At 38.6% G+C, this 25,763-nt stretch overlaps 1 protein-coding gene across 1 annotated transcript in view; it reads right to left on the reverse strand.

The window, feature by feature from the left end:
- Positions 1-25,763, reverse strand: part of LOC114909805 (dynein heavy chain 9, axonemal-like) — a gene marked incomplete at its 5' end in the record, with an annotated part of 69,299 nt that overhangs the window by 10,722 nt on the left and 32,814 nt on the right. The window contains 11 exon segments of the mRNA XM_029249615.1: positions 2,460-2,630; positions 4,096-4,287; positions 6,644-6,835; positions 8,849-9,076; positions 13,366-13,493; positions 14,397-14,545; positions 17,042-17,235; positions 18,455-18,577; positions 18,705-18,875; positions 20,056-20,196; positions 21,007-21,171. Of these exon segments, the coding sequence (XP_029105448.1) occupies positions 2,460-2,630; positions 4,096-4,287; positions 6,644-6,835; positions 8,849-9,076; positions 13,366-13,493; positions 14,397-14,545; positions 17,042-17,235; positions 18,455-18,577; positions 18,705-18,875; positions 20,056-20,196; positions 21,007-21,171 (1,854 nt within the window).

Here is a 25,763-nt window from a genome sequence, read left to right on the forward strand (position 1 = left end):
TACTAATACTACTACTACTACTAATAATAAAATGGGTTGCATCGCAAACAACAGTCTATGACTGATCTGAAAAATCAACGTTACACATCTTAAAAATTGAGTATTGAGTCAAGAAGCAACTGTTAAGTGCACAGTGAAATACTATGGAAAGGATCACATGTACATACTAAATGTATCTATAGTCTATAAAAACTGCTGCACTGCAGACCTTCAGGCCGTGGCTCACCCTTTTGACCATTGATCATTTAGTCTTAGTAGTCATGAGTACTCCTGCTAAGGACTGGTATTCTGAGGGAGGTGCAGAGATTAGGAAGAAAGTTGTTAGGATATCGGGCCACTAAATGATGTGCTTTTCAGAAGCAGTTAATACAATTATTGTCAGGGCATTGGTAGACCTCCTGTGCCTAAGGGAAAATAATTGAAAGCTGGCACAGATCTCAGTCAGCAGGATCACTTTTATACCAGTGATTCCCAGATCACACTTTATATATCTGCACCTGAAGCTTCGAGGACAAAAAAAAATCAACCCACTAAAAACTCTCCAGCTTTATACCTTTTAAGTCGGATTCTAGACGTGTGCAAGCTACTGTAGATGGTTTCCCGCAAAGCGGTAACCACCTTAATCAATATGGCACTCAGCCCAGGCTGTTTTGAGTTGTGGATGAAGGCACTTTCAAAGGGTCTTGTAAACAGGATATCTGTGCCGGCTTGCCAGACTAAAAATGCACCAAAAGATGGTGAAGAGAGAAAACGGAGTTGAAGGAAGCTGAAATGAGCAGCTTAAAAAAGTAAACGCAGTAAAGATAAGGCCTATGTCTACAGACAGATTGTTTGCCATGTTGGAAGTCAGCTGCACTCAAATGAAGGTAAAGCAACTGTTTGCTGGGGAACATGAAATTGTCTCTGTGCCATCACTTAACTGCCTGCTGGCAGCAACCAGAGGATCTGTCAAAAGTGATTCAGAAGTTCATCCAGCCAAGAAAGATGAACAGAAACAAGTTTAAGAGACCAGTAAAAGAGCCAAGGGGGGCTCACATCATGAAGTCTTGCCAATACCCTCCTCTTAAGCTTAAAGCAACATCTAATTTCCCAAAGTGTTAAATGGGACATCCTCTGTGGTTGTGTCCAGGTAGATAGGTGCTCCTGTGAAGCTCTGCTTGACAGTGGCTTAAGAGTCGCAATCTAATCTTTGAAGGGTGGTATTAGAAGACCTGCAACGTGTTTCAATAGAGCTGGCGAAGGGATTTACACTGCAGTGCCTGAATGCTACTGTCTGTTTATACAGTAGTAGTGTTGTGGCCCTTCTCAAATTCACCAGGGATGTAGTGACAGTGGAGGAATACAAATGGGTGTCTGCATAAAGTCCAGAGGATATGACGGTATCAATGTCAGCCAAAATATAACCACTACAACACTGTATCTAACTCACATTTTTAAAAAAAGGACCAAAAGCATCTTTTGGCTTTAAAAATTGTTCCAGTGAACACATTCTGATTAATCAGTTTGATATAGATGCATTATTGTTTGGTGTGCAACTCAGTTTCACTCCAGATGTATTAATGTTAGAAACTAACAGCAGAGCTACAGTAAGAAATGTAAAAACTGAACCTCAATTCGTGTTTTGGTAACATAGATGAAAACTGAATTTTCTGACTGATTACTTGGTTTAATATAATTTCAAACTCTTAGTGATAAAGATGTCTATTTCATAACAGCAATTCTGGGTAAGTTCTGGGGTCAAACGGCACACCAGCTCTAATAAGTGGGCACTTGAACCACTAAACTTCAGCTTACAAATCAACACCCCTAACCACTATTCTACCAACTGCCCCTGCTACCTTCTGCACAAACAATGTGGTCAAAGTAACCATGAAAAATATATCGTATAAATACATTCCCACTTGGACTGACCAGAAGAGATTTAAAAAAATAGCTTTACCATTTATTTAGCTACAAGTAACAACTGATTTTCAACCGTGTTGTTTGCTGAGGTCAAGTGTAGTGATCACCAAAGGGAAACCTGCCCATATGTTTTTGATTTTCAGTGTGTTTGACCCAAGAGTTTGGTAAAGATGACATATTACCTTAGTGCACATAACATAAAGGGTCTATTCAAACAAATCATTTTGTGCTTGTGAAGTTCTAGTGCGTAAAAACCCTGAAGAATTTCACATAAAAATGGTTTAGCTTCTCAATAAAATGGATCGTGCTGCTTTTATGTGGAACATGTTATTACATCTTCTTAGTGTTTTACAGTATATTCCTGATGACAGTCATCTTAACAGAAAAGAAACCAGCAAATTCAAGAGCACTGGTTTGTACAACTATAAACCTGAAGACTGAAAATACATTCTTACCAGTAAAAACAAAAGACCCAATGAACATATAGCTGCAACAAGATTCAGCTGATCCCGAGGATGAAGGCATACTTTAAATATTTCCCTGGATCTTATAATTACCTTCTCCTCTCTTGTGCCCCCAGTGCCCTCTCCAGCACTGCTGTCTTGAGGCTGCATCTCCAGCACGGTCCGGAAGAGCTTCTCTGAGGTCTGGGTGAGGAATCCGATCTCAGCGTTGGGATGCAGCCCATACAGGTATGGGGATTCGGCAGGGAGAGTCTCGTCAATGTACTGAGGGTAGGACGAGAACAAAAATATAGTATGCCTTGGACTCCATGTAAATTAAACAAATTTATGAGCAAACAGAAATGGTTGGTTTACTGGTTAAAAAAGTTGATTATTCTCTAAGTATACATAGAAAAATAATGATCGAAATTGCAGCATCACTGCAACATGCTGTCCTTTTTTCTAATATGAGCCGTTAAGGGCCATTTTGTAGTGTTTGTCACGAACTCCAGATCCACACATTGTCCATGCCAATCACACTCGCAGCTCAAGCTGCACAGCCCGCCTTGCAGAGAAATAATAAACTCTGCGCACCAGCTGCAGTTTGACACGAGTGCCCTGCCACCCCAAATTACTGCCTTCCTCACTGACAACTTCACACACGAGCAGAGAGGAGGAGACAATGTGGCCTGCCTCACTCTCCCCGCTAATATGGGCGGACGTTTATACAAAGGACAATGAGGAAACAAGGTGCCGCTGAAGGTTGAAAATGGGGAGGTTTCCAGAAAAAAAAAGAAAAAATCAGATATCTTCATTAATGCAACATGGAGGTGGTGGGTGGGAAGACTTTGGTACTGCGCATGTTTTTATCGTCTCAATGACTTCAGACAACCAAACTCAACTGTGGCTAAGGGGTCCATTGGCCCATTACAGGGCTCTTACGACCAGAAGCATTTCTAATCCCCTCACAGCGGCCTTAGAAAAAAAAAGAAACACAGAAAAGGTAAAATACTACCCCCACAGCAGTGTTTGAGTTGGCAGTGCAAAGACGCCAAATGAGCACCATCTGGATTTTAGGAATAATGAAATATGCCTTGTTCCCTGAAGTAATGGAGGGAGAAAATACAAGTTGTCTGCATGCCTCAGCGCTGTTCGTCACACGTGGGGTGACCGATTCTAGCCTTGACCCAAACAAAGAACTCTTTCATGTGCAGACTGCCTCTTGTAGTGCAGCAGTCAATCACTGAAGTAGGCGATCGACCTGTCACTTCACCTGTGCTCTCCCTTTATTTCGTAGCATGGCGACTGTCTGTGGGGTGAAGGAGCTTACATGGGTGGAACTGGAACAGCACACTGGGTTTTTTCCACTAAAAATTTGGCTTTTACAGGAAAGGCAATCCTAAAGCAAATACTAAAGCAAAGAGGTGAAAGTAGCCAATAGAACTGTCTACAACTCCACCAAACTTTTATATTGCATGCTGTATGAGGGAGCTCCTCTGCTTCCTGCCAGTTATCCCTCCAGTTTCCACGGGTCTCTGACACCCCAGTTCTCAGAACAACTATCTCATATCCTCTGATTGTCCCTCTAACTGCCAGCAGCTAGGCTTCCTTAAGCACAATTGGAACAAGGCGAGCCGTGGGGAGGTGTCAGCTGGGGTCAGTGCTGCCCCCTTCCATGGGTCCACCTAATGTCAGCTCATAGTATGTCAAACCACCGTTTACTGAACAGGAAAAAGAACGGATGATGAACCTCGTGGTAACCATTGTAGTCCATGCTTCCAGGCAAAGGGAAGCCTGGGGCCAGGTAGACATCTCCCTCCATCATCTCGGGTTTGACAAACTCTTCCAGGTAGGTTCGACACAGCCTGCGGTCCCAGTCATCCGTGATATGACCGCCATACATGATCTCACCAAACAGATAACGAAGGTCATCATAAGGAACCTGCACACAATTAAACACCACCTTAGTTATACATCTGATAGTCATGTGATGAAAATGTAGTGGCATTTAGTAATTCCAGCCATTTCAGCAGAGAAGGCTACATATAGCATAGCACATAACACAGCATAGCAAGCAACAGAGTGAAAAACATTTCCACAAACTTGCAAACATAGATTTAGAAAAAAATATTCCTAGTATTCATCAGTGTAATCTTTTCCATTCACCTGAAGAAATAGGTTTGAGTTGCTGCACTTAAAGCCAATTACAGTTCTTACAACGTAAAATTGTTTACATGCTTACCATTATTTACACATTTATTCAGCAAGGTAATTTTACTGGAGCCATTAAAAGTAAGTAACTCGGTCAAAGGTGGTATCCAAACCTACAACCTTTGTGTCCAAAGGTAGAAGCTCTAACCAGCATGCTACCAGCTGTCCTGTTACTAACAAATTAATAATAATATACATAATATGATGTACAGCATCTCATTTTAAAACTGGAGGACATCTCTTACTGAACAGTTTTAGCTAAAATTTTCAGTGACATTTTACAAACTCATGGTTGCTCTATAAACTCTGTTCTCATTGCTTGTTAATCATCACGAAATCCTTGTCATCAAACTATTCTCCCGTATAAATCATATCATACACCGCCCGCAACCATGTCAACTGGAAAAAAGAAAACAAAAACACTAAATAAGACAATGCAGTACTTTTTTTTAAAGTTCATCTTCAAAGATTTTTCTTCTTTAGTCAGAAAGCGTATTGATCCAATTTGGCTGGTAACAGGTTAACCCTTGGAGGAGAGGATCGACATTTAGGTGCAGTCTTAGCTTCAATGATTTTCCAATTACAGCTGCTCAGCACAACAGCCTTGACAAGTAGTGTGAACTTTAATTCAAGAGTTCTCCACAGCAAGCTTTTAGCCTAAAAAGGTCCAATGAAAAACCATTTCATGGGAAAATGTAGGGACAATATAAAGGTTGCCCTGACATTTCGTTAGCAAAGTTGGAAGGGAATCGTTTGATGGCAAAGGCAATCACGCCTCATGTCTGCATTCAGAAGAGTCTTGGGGTGGCTTTATTCTGCAAGGAACAATTACAGAATGCTGTCCGAAAAGTACATAGCAAAGTTCATTTCATGGTTTATCATTTCTGTAATAACAAAAGAAAGAGAAAGGTTGGAATGACACCCCTTTTCCCACCAGAGCAGTGAGAGCACAGAGTAATGCAACAGCCAAATACAAATTGCAAGTGATCTTACACTGACTATAAATAGTGGTTGTGTAAATGTGAGTGGTTTCTCTTTACCATAACCATAACCAATCCGCCCCCCAGTGCAATGACCACAGAGTGTACTTATGTGAGTGCTGAATAAATGTAATGTTCTGTGAACTGCAGAGTTACTTACAATTTAAAAAAAAAAATCATTAAATTGGTAGGTTGTATTTTATTTATAGGTAGTAAATCAGAATGAGATAAAAAAACCTGATGTTTCCGCAATATGACTGCTGTCAAAAGACAACCCAAAACATTTATTGAAACGGTATTGTAGCTTCTGAAAATGGGCAACAGGTCAGGGTTAACCAAACTCACAAGAACCCAACAAGTAAAATGAACATTTTATGTAATGATTAGAATGTGAATGTAGTATACTGTAAAACAAGAAATAAATTTGTACCACTAAGGAAGCAACTCTGATCTGGTATTTTCACAAGGCAATATTACAATCACAATTACAGACAGAATGACAGAAAAAACTTTACTCTTAGTGAGGCAAACAGAAGGCAGGGGGCCAGCTGAGAGTGAATGTCAATCATTACAACAATAATGTGAGGTACCTCTACACCTGACAGCCACTTAGGAACATGCTGACTCCAGACAATATGAGTGATGTGACAATGTCATTATGCCAGTGTGATAGCACTGAAGTGACAGATGCCATCATGTAAGACCTTAATGTCAATACTTCAATATTAGAAGGATTTCGTAGGTTTAAAGTGTCTTAGCATGGCAATCCATCAAAGTAAAATAATTCAGTAGCAATGCCGGTTGATGAAGAAAGGCCTCGGGGTTGTACTGCCGATATTCCACACACATAGTGAATGCTTTCAGCAGGTTGCCAAACAAATGGGCAAAGGCAAGCAAAACATTAACTACTTTTAAGTGTAATATTTAAAAATGAACACATTTTTTCTGCAACTTTGTAGCATGTAACACCATTCTGTTTTTGTTGACAAATTGAATGAAAGTGTCGCATCCTGAAATACAGAAAGAGGCAAACGTCCCTGGCCATTGGTCAGAAGAATGCTTCTGCTTTCATTTATGTTTCTGAGCTGTAGTGTGTCGTGCTCTCACCTTTGAGTTGGCCTCTAGATAGTTGTAGAGCACATTCACGGAGATAGTCAGGTCCCCTGTGTTAAAGGGGTAGCTTCTGTTCCAACCCTGTGGACCAAATTTTCTCCTCTCAGCCACCACTGCGTGAAAGTAGCAAAGGGCAAAGAGGATGCTTTTAAACTCATTCTCACGGGCACACATCTCCAATGTATCCTGGAAAATAGAAAGAAAAAAAAAAAACAAAGAAGGAATGAAACCAGTAAAAGCACAAAAGCAAATCATTTTGCATTTATCAACTGTCCACAACACTCGTCTCAAGGAAAATTTCCTGCTGAAATTTTAGGTTTATATTTATTTATTTTGCAGATGTTTTTCTCCAAAGCAACATACTATGATTAACATGTATTTAGCTGAGACATTTGTCACCCATTTACACAGCAGAGCATGGTAACACACTCATACAAACACTAAAGAGATGTGTGAACATTTCTTGAGAAATAATTTTTCAGTATTAATCATGGCAATAGCTATGGTAAAATGAAAACTGCAGCAATTCTTAAGAGCCAAGTTTAACACACACTGCTATATTTTATTCTACTCTTTTGTGTGACTGCTAATAGCACACAAGTTTGATCTTAATGAAACCAAATCTCTGTAACTTGGAAGTATAAGTAGTCTTAATTCATAAATGTTTCGTGAGGAGTATGAATTAAGGTCCTCAACTTCATCTTCTGAGATGCTGAAAGATGACTTGAGCTGAACTTAATGTCGAGTTCAATATGTGTACTTGCAATAAAGATAAAAATCCTCATTGCATCGCAGCCAGTTAAAATAGAGAGTACTTAAACCAGTATTTCTGCAAAAGAATATTCTGCTAGCTTCATGGATAACAGTTGTGTGGAAATAGTTTTCATCTCAGCAACCACGGTTTGACTTAGCAGCAATTTGAAAAATGTGATTATATTTTTGTTCTTTTTACTCCATCAGCAAAAAAACTAAAAAAAAAAAGCTTTTTAAATTCTCATTACAATGAATATTGTAAAAATAGCATACATGTTTTAAATACTTTAGACCTTTAAGCACATTAAGCTTAATCAGAGTTATGCATTTTTCCCAATTAGGCCTCCAGCAAATGCAAACTTTATGCAGGTTTTAGGAACTTTTTACTTTAGTCCTAGCAGTTAATTGTTAAAGTTAATTGTTATTATTTTTCAAAAGTCTAACACAATAACTGGCACATTAAATCCTCTCAAATCAATTATTTCTAATGTCATGATTTCCACTATTAGGATAATTATGACTGTATCAAAAAGTGCAAGCAAAATAAATCAGCTCCAAGGCTGTCATTGGCAGATTATGTCAATGTGAAAGCAACTTTACTTTTCTGTGTAACTGTGGAATTGCTTGAGAGAAGGATATGGGTGGTTATCATATTATTGATTAACTATCAAGGTGTTGGCGAGACAGGCATATCTTTTCGTTATCTCAGGGACCTCTCTAAATGTTATGGCATCACATGTGTTTTGCTATGAGATAAGATAACAATAAAAACTGCAGATTTAAATTGCCTGTGAGCAAATACTGAGGTAAATTGAGGTTCTGGAATAGCCTGATAACATAACAAGGCCAGCTTCCAGTTGCAAGGCCAGTAGCTCTTAAAATCCTAACACTGCTATATGTATAAATCAGAGCTCCCTATTTTATGTGATTCACAATCCGTAATTATTTTGAGCATTCCATCTGTCACCATACCAAAGCTAGGTGAGGGTCACAGTAAGGGATAGAAAATAAATTATTATAAGATGACACAGAGCATCTAGAGATAAAATGACACCTTCAGGATACAAAAAGATCTTTAACAGCCTTCATATCATCTTAATATAGGTGTTAATGACAGTCCTGCTGCAGATGCATGACATATACAAGTGTTGCACTCCAAACTTCTCCACATAGTGAAGGTCACTAAGAATTTAACACTATGGGCCAGGCGGGGTCTCTTGAGAATGCAGTTTCAGTTATTTTTAAATACTAACACACGCATTTTTGAGAGCAAATCATCATTAACAACAAAATGAACAATTAAAAAGGACAGATCTGAAGAAACAAATGGGATATGGTGACACACATGGTCTTAGAAAGCAAGTGGGCAACTCTCCTCAAGTCACATGCATTGCAGCAAATGAGATTATTTGTGTGCAAGTCCTTCTGAAATATTGAGCACTTCACCTGGTTGAAGTTGTCCAGGGCCTTGTGGAGGTTGGCATGCATCCCAGTGGGAGGCTCATTGGTGATCTTGATGGAGTTCTCCAGGATGCCCTGAGGGATTATGTGCGACTCCGGAGTCCCAGAAGGCTCGGCGCTGATGAACACTCGGAAGTTCTCGTGACCTCCCTCACTGTGTTGCTCTAGCTTCTTCTCCAATGTGCTTAGCCATTTAGCCACCAGATGGATGTTCTGGCACAGGACAAATCAGAGCAGCAAACACACACAAGGCAGGTAAGAACACAATATAGACACTCACAACACCCGTCAACTATTAATGGTTCCACAAAAATTTTTTCAAGTTCGTTATGGAGGCATTTGACAGCAGGGCTTCTGCATATGTTTGTGGACTGTGACATTCTTAAGACGCTTTCCTCAGATGCTCAGTCTTGCAAGATGTAGAAGGATAACAAACATTTAAAATGAGTGACAAAGTAACAGATAACATACTTAAAAAACAACTTCTACTGAGTGTGGTTAGAAGATGAAAAAAGTCTGGGAAACAGACCATGTTTCTTCACTGATGCTTGGCGCAATTTTCTAAGAACAGCTGCATATACCTCAAGGCATGTTTACTTTTATGCGTATGAGCCAATATGATTTGAATAATAATTTTAATAAAATAGATATTTTCATCATCAGCCTCTAAGGGTTCTGGTGAGCTGCTTCACTACATGCTGTGGAAAAAATCATGATTTCATACTTTTGATGTGGTATCACCAGAAGCTTTTGGAATACTTGTGGACAATAGAAGTGAAAGGTTTGGTGACTTCACAGTCATGTGCTGAGGACTTCCTTTTGAAAGAAAGCGTACAGGGTTGATTGCCAACATAGAGTATTTACAGTGTTTATTCAGAAAAATAAATGAAATACATATTAAAATCATAACGCAGTGTAAATAGAATATACTGCATTAATAAGAAATTCTATAAATTATTTGAGACAATTTCCGGATTTGAAAAACATTTACATTATATCAGTAATACTCTTGTTTTAAAGGTAAACAGTAGCAGTGGCAAAAGACACGAAAAGTGGCTTAAAACTAACAGCAGATTTAGAAAGCACCAAATGAGCAATACCATAACTCTATGAGCCCTAGAGGTTCTTTAAATATTTATCTCCTTTGTTGCTCCCTACTTTGAAAACCAGGAATAAATGTTTAGAAAATAAGGCTTAAAATATTAACACAGGCAATTTTATTATGATTTTCATGCATGTCTTTACTGCTGTAATAATACTAATATCACTTGTGCCTTGAAATTGTATATGTAAAAACCATCACTGATAGTTCAATAAAAATTGGGGTGTACTGGGAAAAAAAAAGTGGCTGGACTGACAGTTAAACTGGCCTTTGTATTTTCAATGAAAGCTTTATAAAGCTCATATACTTGTCCATGATATCTAACTAGTTTAAAATTAAAAATACATTCCTAAAGCTAAAATTAAAAATAAATAAAAAGTATTCAGTTTAGGCCAAAAATGGGTAGGGTAAATAGTAACTTTCATAGTCATTTCTAATACAGTTGTAACAACAGTAGAAGCAATGGTGTCCGTGAAAATCGAAAAATGTTCAGCCCTACAACACTGCAGATGATACATAAGTAGTACCGCAATTATTGGAAACATCACAGTTATTCTTGGGTTTCAACATTACAGCATCCTGAGGCCCTTCTGTGAAATACGACCCCATGCGCTTCGTGGTTAAAGTGTTCACTTATCCTGCGCTCATCCTACACAACACTCAGCAGCTGTGCTGTGCCATGAAAAATGCGGCAGAACCAAAGATTGACTGAGCGAACGAGACAGAGAGAAAGGTGGCGGTGACAGCGCAAACCTACTCTGGATTTCGACAAGGTCACTTTCAGCGTCAACCAAGGATTTTTTTATTCCCTTCCTTGGCGTCGGCTCTCCCATCAGGAGATACGGGACCACAGGACCGGGACCAGTATCGCTTCCAACACACCGTATTCCGCTCGCATTCTACTTTCAGCTGTTCGCAGATCTTGTTTTTCCCGATGTCATAAAAGCTCCTATGTTTATCACAAACACAGTGGTGAGTAAGATACCCCGCTCTGGCTCTCTAATTCCACTCTGCAAAGCAGTGTGTGAGCGCCGTCTGTGTGAGTGACCTGCAAGCTGCTTCATTACCTGAGCGATATTCTCAGACAGGTACAGGCGCCGACAAGGAGGCAGCAGCCGACAGACTTACTTTGCCTTTAACTTTGACTTTGGCAGTCACCTTTTTCTTTTTTCCGTTAATTTGACATTTTTCTTAAATTTAATTGACTGCTGAACCCTTGGTGTTAAGTAGTGGACAAAAAATAACCTTTGTTCCACATCATTAAGCAAATTTTAGGCTGATTTGGTCCTCTCAACAGAAATACACATACACGCACGCACACACACACACACACACACACACACACACACAGAGTGAAATTTTTAAAACCATACTGCCTTCACCTTTATGGCTGTTTTATACCTGTCATACAGTCCAACTTACTGACTATTAATGAATTTTACAAATGAAAAATTAGATATTTATTATATTATTACAATACCACTTCAGGAGCACAGGATGCCTACCATGTACATGACAGGTTATGTAATTTCAGCAAAATCTTTATGTTACCCAATAGTATATTATATTATGTATAGCCCTGGTTCAAACAACAGCAGATGTTTACTAATTAACAGCTACTGATTAACAATAGAGCTGCCCACATTGCTTTTACTTGTCACATAAAATGTTTTTATGTTAGAACTTAGATGTCTAACTGGGAAGAAAAAAAAAACAACATCCTTGATCACGGGTGCTATAGCAGGAGCTGGGATTTGACTTGTGGTCCTTTGTTTGTAAGGCAATGGATGTAACCACTACACTGTCTATCAAGTGAAGTAGTGCCCATTCCTTCCAGTCAGAGTTGAACCAGCAGCCTAAGGACATTGCTACACTTTATATTACAAGAGTCTACCAATCCACCAAGAGACAAAACTTAATTAGAATTGCAGAAGACATTATAACATTAAAAGTTGGTACAATGTCTTCTGTTTAATAGTTTACAGCAATAGTAACCTTTATTATGCATTTTTTTCTTTATTTTTTCTTTTAATACTTCAGCAACAAATAACCATTATATCCTTTACTTTTGAAATATGAAATACCCATATGAAATACTAAAACTATTTCTTCATCTTATGTTCCTGTATATGATCCTAGATATCAGCTTTTGAAAAATCTTAAAATAAATGTCTACCACCTGCTATGATAAATCTTATTATGTATTGATTTGCATGAACATTATCCATATTTTGTGGTCTTGTAGAGAAATGCTTGTACTTATATGCATTAGGGCCATAGATGCAGTGTGCAAAAAAATCCCTTTCTGCAATGTTTAATGCATGCAAATACCACTGCACGTGATTAGTAAATAACCTTGGCTGCACACAACCATTGATAGTTTTACAATTTTCTGTTTATACTATTTATGACACCAAAGTGAACCAATCCTACCCAAATGTTTCTGTTCAAAGAATACACTACAATAACGATAAAATTGCTGGAACCTTCTTGGGCTCTAGAAGTTTTCTTCGGGCCTTCATTTTTTTGTCTATGTTCAATTAAAGTGAAGCAAGAGAATAATACTTCAGTAATAATTTGCATTCTAAAACTATGGGGACAGCTGGTAGGGTAGCAGTTAGAGCTGCTGCCTTTGACCTTGAGTAATACTCAAGGTCACAAGTTTGAGCCTCAGCTGCAATACCTTTGAGCACCCTGAACTGTTCCAGTAAAATTACCCACCTGTTCATAGAGGTAAATAATTGTAAGCTGCTTTGGAAAAGTGTCAAGTAAAGTCTACTTTTTTATTTGCCCCTTTCTTACATTTGTAGCATGTTTCAAATGCTTCAAAGAAAAAAACTGAAGCTTGGTAGAATTTTAATTCAATATTTCACAAAGTTTCTAAATAAATATTTAGTTGGGGGCTAGTATGATAAATTAAAATGTATTGTCTTATCTCAAATTGCACTATAAAGCACAAGATTTCCAGGAATATAAGCAGAGAAAGGTTTCTTAGCTAGGCCAAGAACAATCCATGGTGCAATATAATTAACTGCCACCGGTGGGGAGCTTTCAAAGACGCGTATATCTTCCACGTAAAACCGGAACTGGCGAGTGGGAGACAGTATTGAGGGGAGGCCTTTGCAAGCCGGGTGGGCTAACACGCGTGGATGATAAAAGGGATGGCAGTGAGTTGTTAAGGGACATGCTTTATAAAGGTACAGATTTCCACCCTTATACAAACTTAATTAAACAATTCCTTGTTTCTGTAGTCATGGTACTACAGTGTGGATTACACTTCTACTAATTGTGTGACTTAGCCTGGAGTCAGTCAGTCAATCAATCAATCAATCAGTCAGTCAAAAAGCAATAAACAAGATGAAAATGTGAAGAAAATGTAATTATTTAAGAACCAGTGTACCTGCAAGATAACCCAGTGGCCCTCCTTGGCTGCGAGGTCCAGGGCTTGTTCAGCCACTACTTCCTGTCCCTGGCCCAAGGACACATTGTGGAAGTTCATGTTGTCAAAGGTGTAACCTAGTTTTCGTCCTGAAAGAAAATGCATTTTCAATATCCTGCAAATTATTTTATGCTCAGACAGGCAACACTCTAGTGATGTCAGATAAAGAGTATACAGTTTTCAAAATAAAATGCTGCCAGACAATAGATATTGCCTTTTTTTTTGCAATGATTCCCATTTAAAGCAGCAACAAAAAAAAAAGTTCTTTATAGTATTTCAACCTATACAAAAATCATGAAAAATGATAAAAATGAAAAGAATGTTGATGATCTCCCGTCACACAATAACTGTCGATACTGCAACTGCATCAGTTCCTGCAGGTTCAAGAGCTTTGTTTACAGACCATCTGAGATCAATAAATCAAAGCGAAAACATTAATAGTCCAGCCAAAGTCTGTGAGAGTCCCATTTTTTAATCTCTCCAGAGACTTTGCGACACATGCAGAATGTAAGAGAGCTCATTAAATGCACTAAGTGTACATTTCTGAAGAGGGAGAACCTTACATTTGGCACAGCACTGAGCATCTTCCCCATCTCTGCAATCCACACTGCTACACACATTGGACTTGAAGTATGCTTCCAGTTAGAGAGCCAGTGTGTACAAATATTAAACCGAATTAAACTGATTTCAGAATAGTTAGTCTTACATTTACACAGGACAATAATCCATTGCTAAATAAACCTGCTGCACCAAGTCCAAATGTTCACTACTGTATGACTCAGGGAATTTAGGTAAGAGAAAGTGTGTCTATTATCCTTTACTGGTAAACTGAGTAGTTCTCCACGTCAGTCCGAAACACAGCTTCTACCGAATAAGTCATGCTCATTCACACAGTAAGAGAAGAAACCTAGAAAGTGAGTCAGGCCACACAAGGCTAGCTAAAGTGTGAGGGGGAAAACGCTGAGCCAGGCCGCCTCAGGACAGGTTTTTACCGTGTTTCTCTACATCCTTAAGTGGGTCAACACCGGGAGACAGGATAAAGAACATGGGAGTCGCTGGCCCAGATTCTTCAAAGGAGATGGCGAATTCCAGGGACCGGCCCGCCACGTATCTGTTGCCCAGTTTCTCCTCTACGAAATCCCTGAAGGGAGAAGCAATTTAATTATTATTGTAACTTCATTCATAGACCCTTACAGCAACTGGATGCACTTGCATATTATAGTATATATAGCATCTGTGTGTCTGTGTGTGGTCTGTGTTATACACACACACACACACACACACACACACGTACGTTTAAGGTGTACCCTGGTATACGGACTCACAGTTTACAGACTTTCAGTATTATGGCCCTAGAAAAGATGTACCCATGTTCAGTATATGGATCAACTGATCCTGGTGTTATGTACTTTTTCCGGTGTTTGAGGCAGACTGTTTACCAGTGATGTAGAAGTCATTAGACAATCCGGCACAGACTTTTCAAGAACGTATGTAAACCCTTTCATAATTCTGCATTGCTTTTGAAGTTGTTTTATTAGTTTTGGGAAAGGTTTTTCCTTTTACTTTTTAATGTCTTTTGTTCACATACAACTCGATATTTTCTCTTTCAGACTCAATTCTTCCCTGATCTCTTAAGCGCTCAATACAGCTATACGTGTCTGTTATTGTTAATAACTTTTAATAACAAATTGTTTTTAATAACGGAAAAGCCTATATAGAGGTACTCGTGTAACGTATACTGGTTTATGCTGTGGTATGAGGTATGACGAATTGACTGTACTAAAAAATCACATCTGCATCCAAACCTCTCTTTCTGTTGCACTTTTTCTATTGTTCTTTCACATGTACACGTCACTTTGGAGAAAAGAATCTGCTAAACGAATGAACAAGGACAGGGGATAGCTGATAGCATAGTGGTTAGAGAAGCTGCCTTTGGACTCAAATCCCACCTCCAGCTATGGTTCCCAAGAGCAATGTACTTCCCCTATTTGTTCCAGTGACAAAAAGTACCCAGTGGTATAAATGGGTAAATCATTTTAGGTAGCTTAACATTGTAAGTCACTTTGGAGAAAAGCATCAGCTAAATGAATAAATGTGTCTTTTGTATGGTTTGTATGTATATACTTACTATACAGTAGTTCAGTATAAAATATTTTTGCTGTATCTTAATATTTGTTATTTTACCATTACTATAATTTACGATTTCTTCAGATTGTTTTTAATTGTTCAGAGGGTGTGTCTGGAAATACCTGGGCATATCAATAATGTCCAGGAATATCTAATTTTTTTGCCCATTTATAAAATTGAAAATGACCTCCGCTTTACAGACTCTGTTTAGTTTACAGACTGTTTACAGGAACAAATTAAGTCCATATAACAGGGGATACTTGCATTTGTATTTTCTATATATATACACACACACACACACACACATTATCTGAACCGCTTGTCCCATATGGGGTCACGGGGAACCGGAGCCTAACCCGGCAACACAGGGCGTAAGGCCGGAGGGGGAGGGGACACACCCAGGACGGGACGCCAGTCCGCCGCAAGGCACCCCAAGCGGGACTCGAACCCCAGACCCACCAGAGAGCAGGACCCGGTCCAACCCACTGCGCCACCGCGCCCCCCTACTCTATATATATATATATATATAAATTTAGTCATAAGTGATAATTGGAGAAATTGGTGAAAATTGATCTCCAAAGAGCATACAAATTACTCTTCAAAGGCTGGGCACACAAACACAAAAAGATAGTATGTCTGTGTCAAGTAAACTAGAGAGACAGAGAAAGTATGTAACACACAGGTAAGATAGATTTTCTTACATGCAGAAGCACAACACATGAATTATTGTCTCCTACACATAATGAATCATAAGGTCTGTGTGGACACAGCTTACGTAACTAGGTTGTCAAGAAAGTAGCAAGTTACTAATTTTAACATCTTCTCAAAAATGTCAATTACATGTTTTAGTTGCTTGTCAGGGGCCTTTATCCAGAGCTGGAAACTCACCAAAGCAATAGAAGGTATGCAGCAGCAGTTTCCATTTGTATAATTATTGTGATTACAAACAACATTCTCAACCAGTTCACCCATTTTTTTCCACATTAATAAGATGTATGAATATTATTTGCCTGCTGACTGCCTTAATCTCCAATGTACCAAGCAACAGAGAGGAGACAAAAGATAAGGTCTACATGTTTGTTACTCACCAGTACACTTATCACAACAGAACCTGATGGTTGCGTGTAATGACAAGGAAAACAATCATTACTAACGAGGATCCATAAAGATGTTGAAACACAAGAAATACTGATGGGTCTCAAACAAATGTCACTACTCTAGAATTGAGTCTCAAGTCATGGTCATGCACACATTTTCTGCAATGACTCAAGGAGTTTGTAAAAATAAAGGTGTGTTAAATAGAGTGCTGAGACTAAGATGTTTCTACAGACACATATGTAAGTAGAAACATCACTGCTTCTTTGGAAAGGATTCTGAACAACGCGCCAAGCCAAGCCAAGCCAAGCCAAGCCAAGTTTTCCAGTTCCACAAGGCGGCTGTCTTTGCTCTGGTCATGTTCTTTATGAGCTATCCAGCTGTGAAAGGCCATGAGGGCATCCCTACCACTCACCTCACAGCGTAGGTCATCCGGTCAGGCCGTATTGCCCTCATCATGCAGAGTTTCTGAAGAGCCGTCTTGTTCTTCCACTCCTGAGGGAACTTATCCTTCTCTGGGCACTCTGACTCCACAAACCTCTTCCAGCGCTTGGCAGATCCCTCTATGTCACGGTCCAAATTTCGGAACTCATCCATGGCACTTAAAGCCTACGGTGGGGAGCAGGAAAAATAAAAACCAGAAGCAGAATTCATGGCTATAAGCAGTACAAGGTGAAATTGGTGGTCTCGTTAATAAAAATTACAATAGTTTTCATTTCTGAATATTAATACAGAATAGTGCAGTTGTGACTGTGCTTGAATTCAGACTTACTAATGAAAACAAGATAACTAAGGTTCACTTTTAAAAGATAAATACAGAACAGAGAAACTGTAAATGCATTAATTCCAGAAATGGAATTTATTCTTTTTGTTTATCTTAATGAAAGGCTTCACAAAACTATTTATGAGTTGCAGAGAAAGGTCTAGATAAAAGTAAGGACAATATACCATAAAAACTCTTTCTTTCCCTAAAATGCTGAACAAAGATTCTTCATAATAGAAAGAGTCCAATGTGCTTATACTGCAAAACAAAGGCTTTTTTATTGTTAGCTAAATTTGATGGCTTATATTCTCACTGAAGAAAATTGCTACCATACCTGTCCTTAGCATTTGCCCTGGGCAGCACAAATGTAGACAGCTGGAAGCCACCATTAATGTTATCCAAGTAACCCGGTGACTCATTGCTCTTCTAAGGCTTTCTTACTAAGAACGGACATTAAACTGCTCTGATGCAATGAATCGACTGTCTCTGCTAATTTAGGGTTTTAAATAAACCAGCTAATGCAGAATGGGGCCATTTCATTAATTGTCGGTTGTATTTATTTTCTGAAATTCTTCAACAGTATTTGTTTTTTTACATCCCAATCTTTGAATTATAGTGGCGCTCAGAAGAGAGTTATTTGAAAAAATAAATTCTAAAGCTAATTTAAACTGAACAATAAAAACTCTAAAGATGTATTGAAACTACTTAAAGGTATATAATTATGTTTAGACTTTACTCCCTCCCATGAAATTTTCTTATGACTTAATCTGTTCAGAATTCTTTTTGGAGTCATATTTCCACTGGGGTTTTCAGACAAGTTAAAAAAGTGCAAGAAACAGTCAGTCATGGAAAAAAATCTGTGCATTTGGGCATAAGTTGAAATGTGGCTCAGGCTGTGTGGAATTTGCATGTTCTACTGCCATTTGCAACGCAAAGAAAATGAAGGAACCACTTCAGCACCTTCCCTTACCATAAAATCATGCAAGTGATCACCATGAGTCAAATCTGGCTCGACAGCGCTTACCCTACTTAAATATTCCTTACATCAGCACAGTGTTTCCTCACCTTTATTCCACCCCATGACTGATTGGAGAGAAAGTCGACTGGTGATATCACACCAGGCTGAGCAGGGTACCTCAGAAGGAAATCCAGCTCTATCGGATTGATTTCTTTATTCATCAGCAATATCTGGAATTTAGCACATCAATTATTTCACTGCAGAATATGATGACACCGAAAGACAACTTATGAAAACTTGAAAAGTTCCACTGGCATGGAAAGTGACCCCACAAAACAGGAAGGAAGGTTGTGGCACCTGGAAGGCAAGCTGAGCTGTGTAGGTGAGTTTATCACACTCAAAGAGGCCACGTGTGGTGTACTGGTAAACCGAAGACGTAATGCTGTCGATGATGTTAGCAACCCTCTGCTTCAGCACTTCATCTGGAGCTGCCTTCAGGACTGCCTTCTGAAATACCACACTGAATGCCTGCAAAATACGCAAAAGATGTCCAATGCAATATTATGTATATATAATGTATATATATATGTATATATATATGTATGTATGTATGTATGTATATATAAACTCTAAAACTACCTCGTTCAATCATGTGACAGGTTTGAGAGGAAACACACACATACCCTGTACATGTAAACTTAACATTACCAAAAGATAATTTCTCACTTCTGTACCTAACTACATTTAAAACATTGCAATTTCACAGAAAACAGAAAGTGAAAAAGGAAACAGGCAGTGAATAAAACATTCTACTACTGTTCTACGATATAAAAGTAAATGTGGTATAGTTGGTTCATACCGGATGGCTATCATATGCATAAATAACTGATGTCCCAGGATTGCTGTGTTTATGCACAATGACTTACAGAAAATCAGATAAGTTACACCAATGGTGTTAATATTCTAAAGTAATGATGCTGCGAAGGAACTGATTAAAAATTTGTATTGTATATATTTCAGAGGTAAAAGAAAAAAATCACTTTGCAGCTCCTACACCTTCAAGCTATTAACAGCTGTTACGACAACTAAAACGAACCCCTCAAAACTGCCAAGTGTCAGAGAGCCAGAAATATGTTTGTACACAGTAATTAATCTGCCACAATAAATACTGCACTGATGGCAGCATTTACCATTCTCTGTGAAATAATGGTACATAGTTATACATGCAGATTAAATTTATTATTCTGTAGTGATACTATATTTTTCTGCAACAGACTGTTGTCCCAGGGTATACCCTGCCTTGCACCTCATGCTTCCTAGATAGGCTCCAGACCTTCACGAGCCTGTACTGAATAAGCGGTTCTCGACCGTGAATGAATGAGTATATAGATCCATATCTTCAACATGTAGTTTATCACCAAAACATTTATTGTAGCTCAGCGGCACTGTACTACGTAACAAAGGTGGGGATTTTGACCGAGTGGTGTGGTTTTCCAGGTAGTCTCTCTCGAGAATGAAGCCTGAAATAAAAGACATCAGCAGGAACGCAGCTGCAGCAGGGACCGGCAAGCACATTAACCACTGTGAAGACAAGGACCCAGTGCAGAGCAAGCGCGGAACAAAGGAGAGCAACATGGAAAAAACAATGCAATCACACAGAGTTTCAGCAGGGTCCCCTTTCAGCAGAGGGCCATTACAAAACGCGTACCTTCAGAGAGAACTGATACATGGGATGGATTTTATTGAGGTCGTTCATTATGAAGTACAATAAGGAAGCTCGGGCTGCTGCTGGGCGGTAGTGCTCCCTCGCTTCATTGATTTTGACTTCTGTCACCTTGGCCTCTTTTACCTACAAGACAAACACAGAGGGGGGGAGGGGGGGATGTTCGCTCAATTATATTAACCACAATTATAATAATTAGAAGAATGATATGAGAAACGTTCAGCTTAGGGGCATGACACTGCAGCAATGCACTGTAGCGGGCATTTATAAGATAATCAGTTTAACAGTGGACAGGAAATAAAATGTAGAGGAGCTACAAAGGCACTAAATGTAGCTGGTAACACTGAAAAAAAAACTGCCGTTTTACTAGCTGCACAGGACTATGTGCTGATGAGACCATGTCAGTTTCACTGACCTTAACAGCCTACTCTGTACGTTTGTGCCGATGGACGTTGCAGCATCTCAGATGTTCTTTAAGCAAATTTGAATAAACTATAACTGCTCTGTGAAATATGCAGAGGAATGTGCAACTACTGGCTGATTTCAGTAGGAGCCATCTTAAGGGCATTTGAGTGAAGCAAGTGAAAGTCATTTTGTATGATTTAAGTATTGTTTTGTAATAACAAAATATTTTACAGACAAACATTTCATGTTGCAGATATTGACTGAACTTAGTCAGTTTTATCGGCATTCACCACGAGTTTCCTTTTTGACGAAAATATCATTGAAGGTTTCAGGAAAAAACGTGAGCTATACTAATAAATGCTGTCAACAAGATGCTGTAGCAAAGCTGTATGTGTGTGTTCAGACAGTTTTCTGCTTGGGCTAAACTACTATGAAATAAAACTACATGGAAAAAATGTTATCAACTAATTTTTTTTAAATCATCTCCCCCAAAAAAATATTACGACAGTAAAAAACTAGTGACCACTTCACCTTTTCTTCAATCTCTGCAGCTGTCTGTTTGGTTGTCTCAAGATTCTCCACCAGCTCAGTGTCACCCAAGAAGTTTCCAGAAGCAGAAGATAGACGGGACAGCAGATTATCTTCAAGAGTTTTTAAAGTAATCTTGAAACCATTTTGCTGCTTTGTGAGGTTTGACTACAAAAAAGAAAGAGATAATGTACTTAAACACAGCATAAGAATCACAAACACTATGTTTTTTCATACTATTTGTATTTATCATACAAATATATGTCTTTCACAGATTCTTAAAATGATACATAATTTAGAGGAAATATACGAATGTATAGTGGTAGAAATCTCTCATAATGACTACAGGAAAATTATAGGACAAGTCAAAGTCAGTGGCAATCAATATTCTTGCATTTGATAGCGAAAACACAAAGGAAAGCTTAGTGTGAGTGGATTAACCCACTTCCTCCTGGCAGAGGCCACTGAGCATTGAACCTCCCACATACAAAGTGGATATGAATGTCAACACAAATGTTCAAACGCCAAAATGAAGCAAAGAGGGGAAAACAAAAATCTGCTCTTTATGGAGACTGACCAATACTGGCTTTTCTTCTTGGATTTCAGCTCTGACCTTCAAAAATGTGTTTCCATTAAAGTAAACGTTACATTTGCAGTTTCAACTCAGTCTTTAGAAACAATTAAAATAATACTATAATGATATCAGCAATTAATAGGTGAGCAAAGCAATGAAAGAACACATGAAAAATTTTGGTTGGCACACACATCATGTTTTACCTACTAGATACAGGTACTGCTGCTTTTAAAGTATAGAAGCTATAAATCATAGCAGGTAATAATGCCTGGTTCAGAAAGCAAATAATTTGACCCAGTCTGCTGAAATCCTAATAGGATTTTAAATAATGCGATACATATCCATATTGCGCTGGAGTATTAAAATTTCTCATACTGACCAGTTGAGCTTTGGTGAAAATAACAAAAATAATAAGCTTGCTAGAGTTCCACAATACCTGTCTGAGAGTAATGCAGCACTTACATTTGTTTCATACCTAAACTTTACCATTGCATTTTGCAAACTTGCCAGAAACAAAGTTTCTGTACATTGCAACATAAAATCAATTAAAAGTGACCTTAGTCTATTTTTTTTTTACATTGGGCACTTTGTGTGTGTTGCTTGCCTGACACCTTTAAAGGCTAATTAGCTAGAGAAGGCAATTCAACATTGATTTACATAATCAATCTCAGTAAGTCTCTGTGAAAATGGTACAAAGAAGAGCACACTGCCTAAGATTTCTCAAGGGTAAGCTTAAACTGCAGAAACGTATCACAAATCTTAGCACTTTAACAATATCAAAGATTTGTGTAATGGACATGTCAGAATGTCTTTCATCAGTTTCCCTTAACATTACAAGTTTGTAATGTCCTTATTTAGCTGGCACCACAGTGGTATGTATAAGGCAACATACCAAGGTAACATGCAATGTTTTTACACTATTTTTTACACAAGTGACATTTAGTTGGTTACCCATTTATACAGCAGGGTATTTTCACTATATCAGTTCAGAGTAAGTACCTTGATCAAAAGTACTACAGTAAGAGCAGGATTCAAAAACTGGGGACCCTTAGATTGCAAGCTGCTAGTTAGTTATTAGCAGTTTTCTTTCTTTCTGGGCTTTACCAGTACTTGTCAGCTAAAAAAGGAGGGGCTTATCATGAAACCAAATAAACAACACAGCAAGAAATAAACACAATAATGCTTTTCATATAAATAGGGAAGGACATGCATATCTTATCTGTATCCTCAGCCTGTACAAACAGCTGTGTTCATCTTATGGAACTCATTCTCAAATCCATGGTTAAAAACATTTCACCATAGCTTTGGTGCACTTATGGATCAAAAGGATCATCAGGGATGGAGTTGTAGATGATGCTCATTGATGAATGACTGAAAAAGTACATGTGCTATATACGTATGTACTGGCGAATTGGAGTACTTCATTTTTGGCAGGATTAGTGAATGGTCATGTCAGATATAGAAAAAAATGAAACATAACCTTATTTTAAAGGGTGAAACCCTTTTAAAGGCCTCAGTAACTGGAAAAAGAAAAATAATTAAAAAAGTCCAGGGATCCATTTCACAATATTTCATGAGTCCTAAAACTGACAGAATGATTAAGGCAAAAATAAAGGGAATTGAAAGTCTTTCATGCTGAATTACCCAAAACAGAGCCTGCTATTACATATGCTGTAGTGTCTTTGACTCGGCCTGAAGTTCTGCAGTAAAGCAATGTGGTGTTCAGAGACTAAGAATATAAATAACGGCAAACAGATGCAGGGGAATTGATGCGCCCACTGAGCTTGTGGGACCTTGACCTTGCGCACTGTCTTGAAGCAGAGGAGGAGAGGGAAACTTCATCAAAATCCCAAATTTTAATGAGTCAGTTATTAACGATTAGGTCTCTGCTGGCATACTGTGCATCTAATTACCCAGTCCAGAAAACAAACAATTAACCAGTCAGCACAAACCTTAATTGGGTTTTAAATGAGATAATATATGTCCATCATGACAGGAAAATGATTATTAAACATCAGTGCCGAGTCAGTTCATTTTGGATGTGGAGTATTCCCTCTGATTAACCAAAACTGAAGTCATCATTTCCCTTTTTACACCTATCAAGCCTAAGTGGAGCAAGACAACACAATGACTTGTCCCTACACAACAGCAATAACTGGTTCCCATTGGAAAGAAAACTGTTAGTCCATGCAGGTATACCACAAAAATATCAGCGTCTAAGAATCTCAAATACAGGAAAAATGCTGAATTGAGTGCAGTGTTTTTACATCTTATAACATTCCAAATACACTGAACCTTCATGTTAAAAACACAGCCATCAGCAATTTCTTTTTGTGTGACACCTTTGCTATTTTTTTGGAATGTGCAAAATAAGACTGTAGGAGAATCCAAACAGAAAATGTGTATTGACAGCTAAAAATCCATTTCATATGCCCGACACAGAAGCTTTATTAACATTTAATATAATTAGGTATGGGGCTTTGAAAAATCCGTTTTCATTCACTTAATTATATCCATTTAACACGTGTACCATATCTCTTGCAGCTTCCATCGCAATTCACAGTGCTCATTAACTTGAGCAGTAATAAGTAAGTTCTGAAGAGACAGATTGCTGAGAAATTACCCAATGGACAAGCTTTAAACCATAAAGTGAATATGTTGCAATAGTGCTATAGCCTAGTTGAATGCGCAAAAATATTACCCAGTGTACATAATTACCATGTACACTGCATGCTATACCACACTCAGGCAGTGCATTCCCAAATCATTCTAAGAAAGTGGGAGCTGAGTTGCATATCATGTTATAATAGGTGTGAAATATTAGACATTTGGTAAATCAAGCATTTGAAGTACTAGGAATACTTTTTTCAAGTCTAAGAATAGTCTGGAAAATCCATCCCTCCATTAATAATAAACACTTGGGGTCATGGTGCTCTGGAGCATATTCCAGCAAGGTACATCACCCACTTACAGAGTATTTCTATATATTAAGCAAAAATATACCCCCAGAGGTTTACTTTTCCCCTTCTTCATAGCTGGGAGTTTAGTTTCCTCTCAGCTGTTGACAGCTGGCTTATTCAGATAGTCATCTATGTCTGCCACCATAGTAACTGGATATTGGTATTGTACCACTTGCGTCTTTGTTGTAGCAATCAAACTATGTTCAACACCCTGTACCATCCTGGTGAGAAGAACAATATACAAGAATAAATTAGCTGAAATTGAAAAATACTTTCAGAATTTTCATGCGATGTTTTCAAACACCTGTACTAATTCAGCAAAGGTTGCTACCTGTATGCTTTCCTAGGTACTGTATATTTTAAAAATGACATGTAGATGTTTGGTTAAGCTGACATTCACTGATTGCCATATCTGCATAGTGTCTGTGTGTAACAGCTAACTGTGGGATCACATCTCTTTTCAGAAAGCTCAGTCCTCAACTGTGGTACAAGCAATGACAAAGAGCTAGAATGTTAAGCCAATTGTCAGTATAGACACTGTGACCTTTTCCAATGTTCTCTATGCCTCTATTACAGAGGCTACTACAGACTGACAGCACCCAGCTTCAGAACGATATACAATTTCTTTTCAGACTCCAGTGTTCAAAGTACTATACAAAATACAACAGATTTTCACACTGCAGGGAGAGGAAAAAAGGAATATAGAGCCAAACACAATTTGAAGGAATCTACCTCTTAAAACCTCATCTTGCCTTCCACTTAGCTCCCAACCTCAGGGATTTTCACTCGGCACACAGGGTCAATACACAGATCACAGAGAGAGCAGTAATCTCACCTCAATATTCTCTTTTCGGTAGTAATTACTGGCCATATTTACTGTTTTTTTTGGGAGTCAGTATACTGTATATGGGGGTGCGGTGGCGCAGTGGGTTGGGCCACAGTCCTGCTCTCCGGTGGGTCTGGGGTTCGAGTCCCGCTTGGGTTGCCTTGCGGTGGACTGGCATCCCGTCCTGGGTGTGTCCCCTTCCCCCTCCGGCCTTTCGCCCTGTGTTACCGGGTAGGCTCCGGTTCCCCGCGACCCCGTATGGGACGAGCGGTTCTGAAAATGTGTGTGTGTTGTAAGGATCTGGCTAATGAGTTAGCCCAGATCCTCACGTGGATTCCAGAAAGGCGTATAATTATATAAACCCAGTCGGACACGGAAAAAAGGAAGCTCTTCTTTTTAA

The sequence above is a fragment of the Scleropages formosus genome, unplaced genomic scaffold, assembly GCF_900964775.1.
Source record: "Scleropages formosus unplaced genomic scaffold, fSclFor1.1, whole genome shotgun sequence".
Lineage (NCBI taxonomy): Eukaryota > Metazoa > Chordata > Actinopteri > Osteoglossiformes > Osteoglossidae > Scleropages > Scleropages formosus.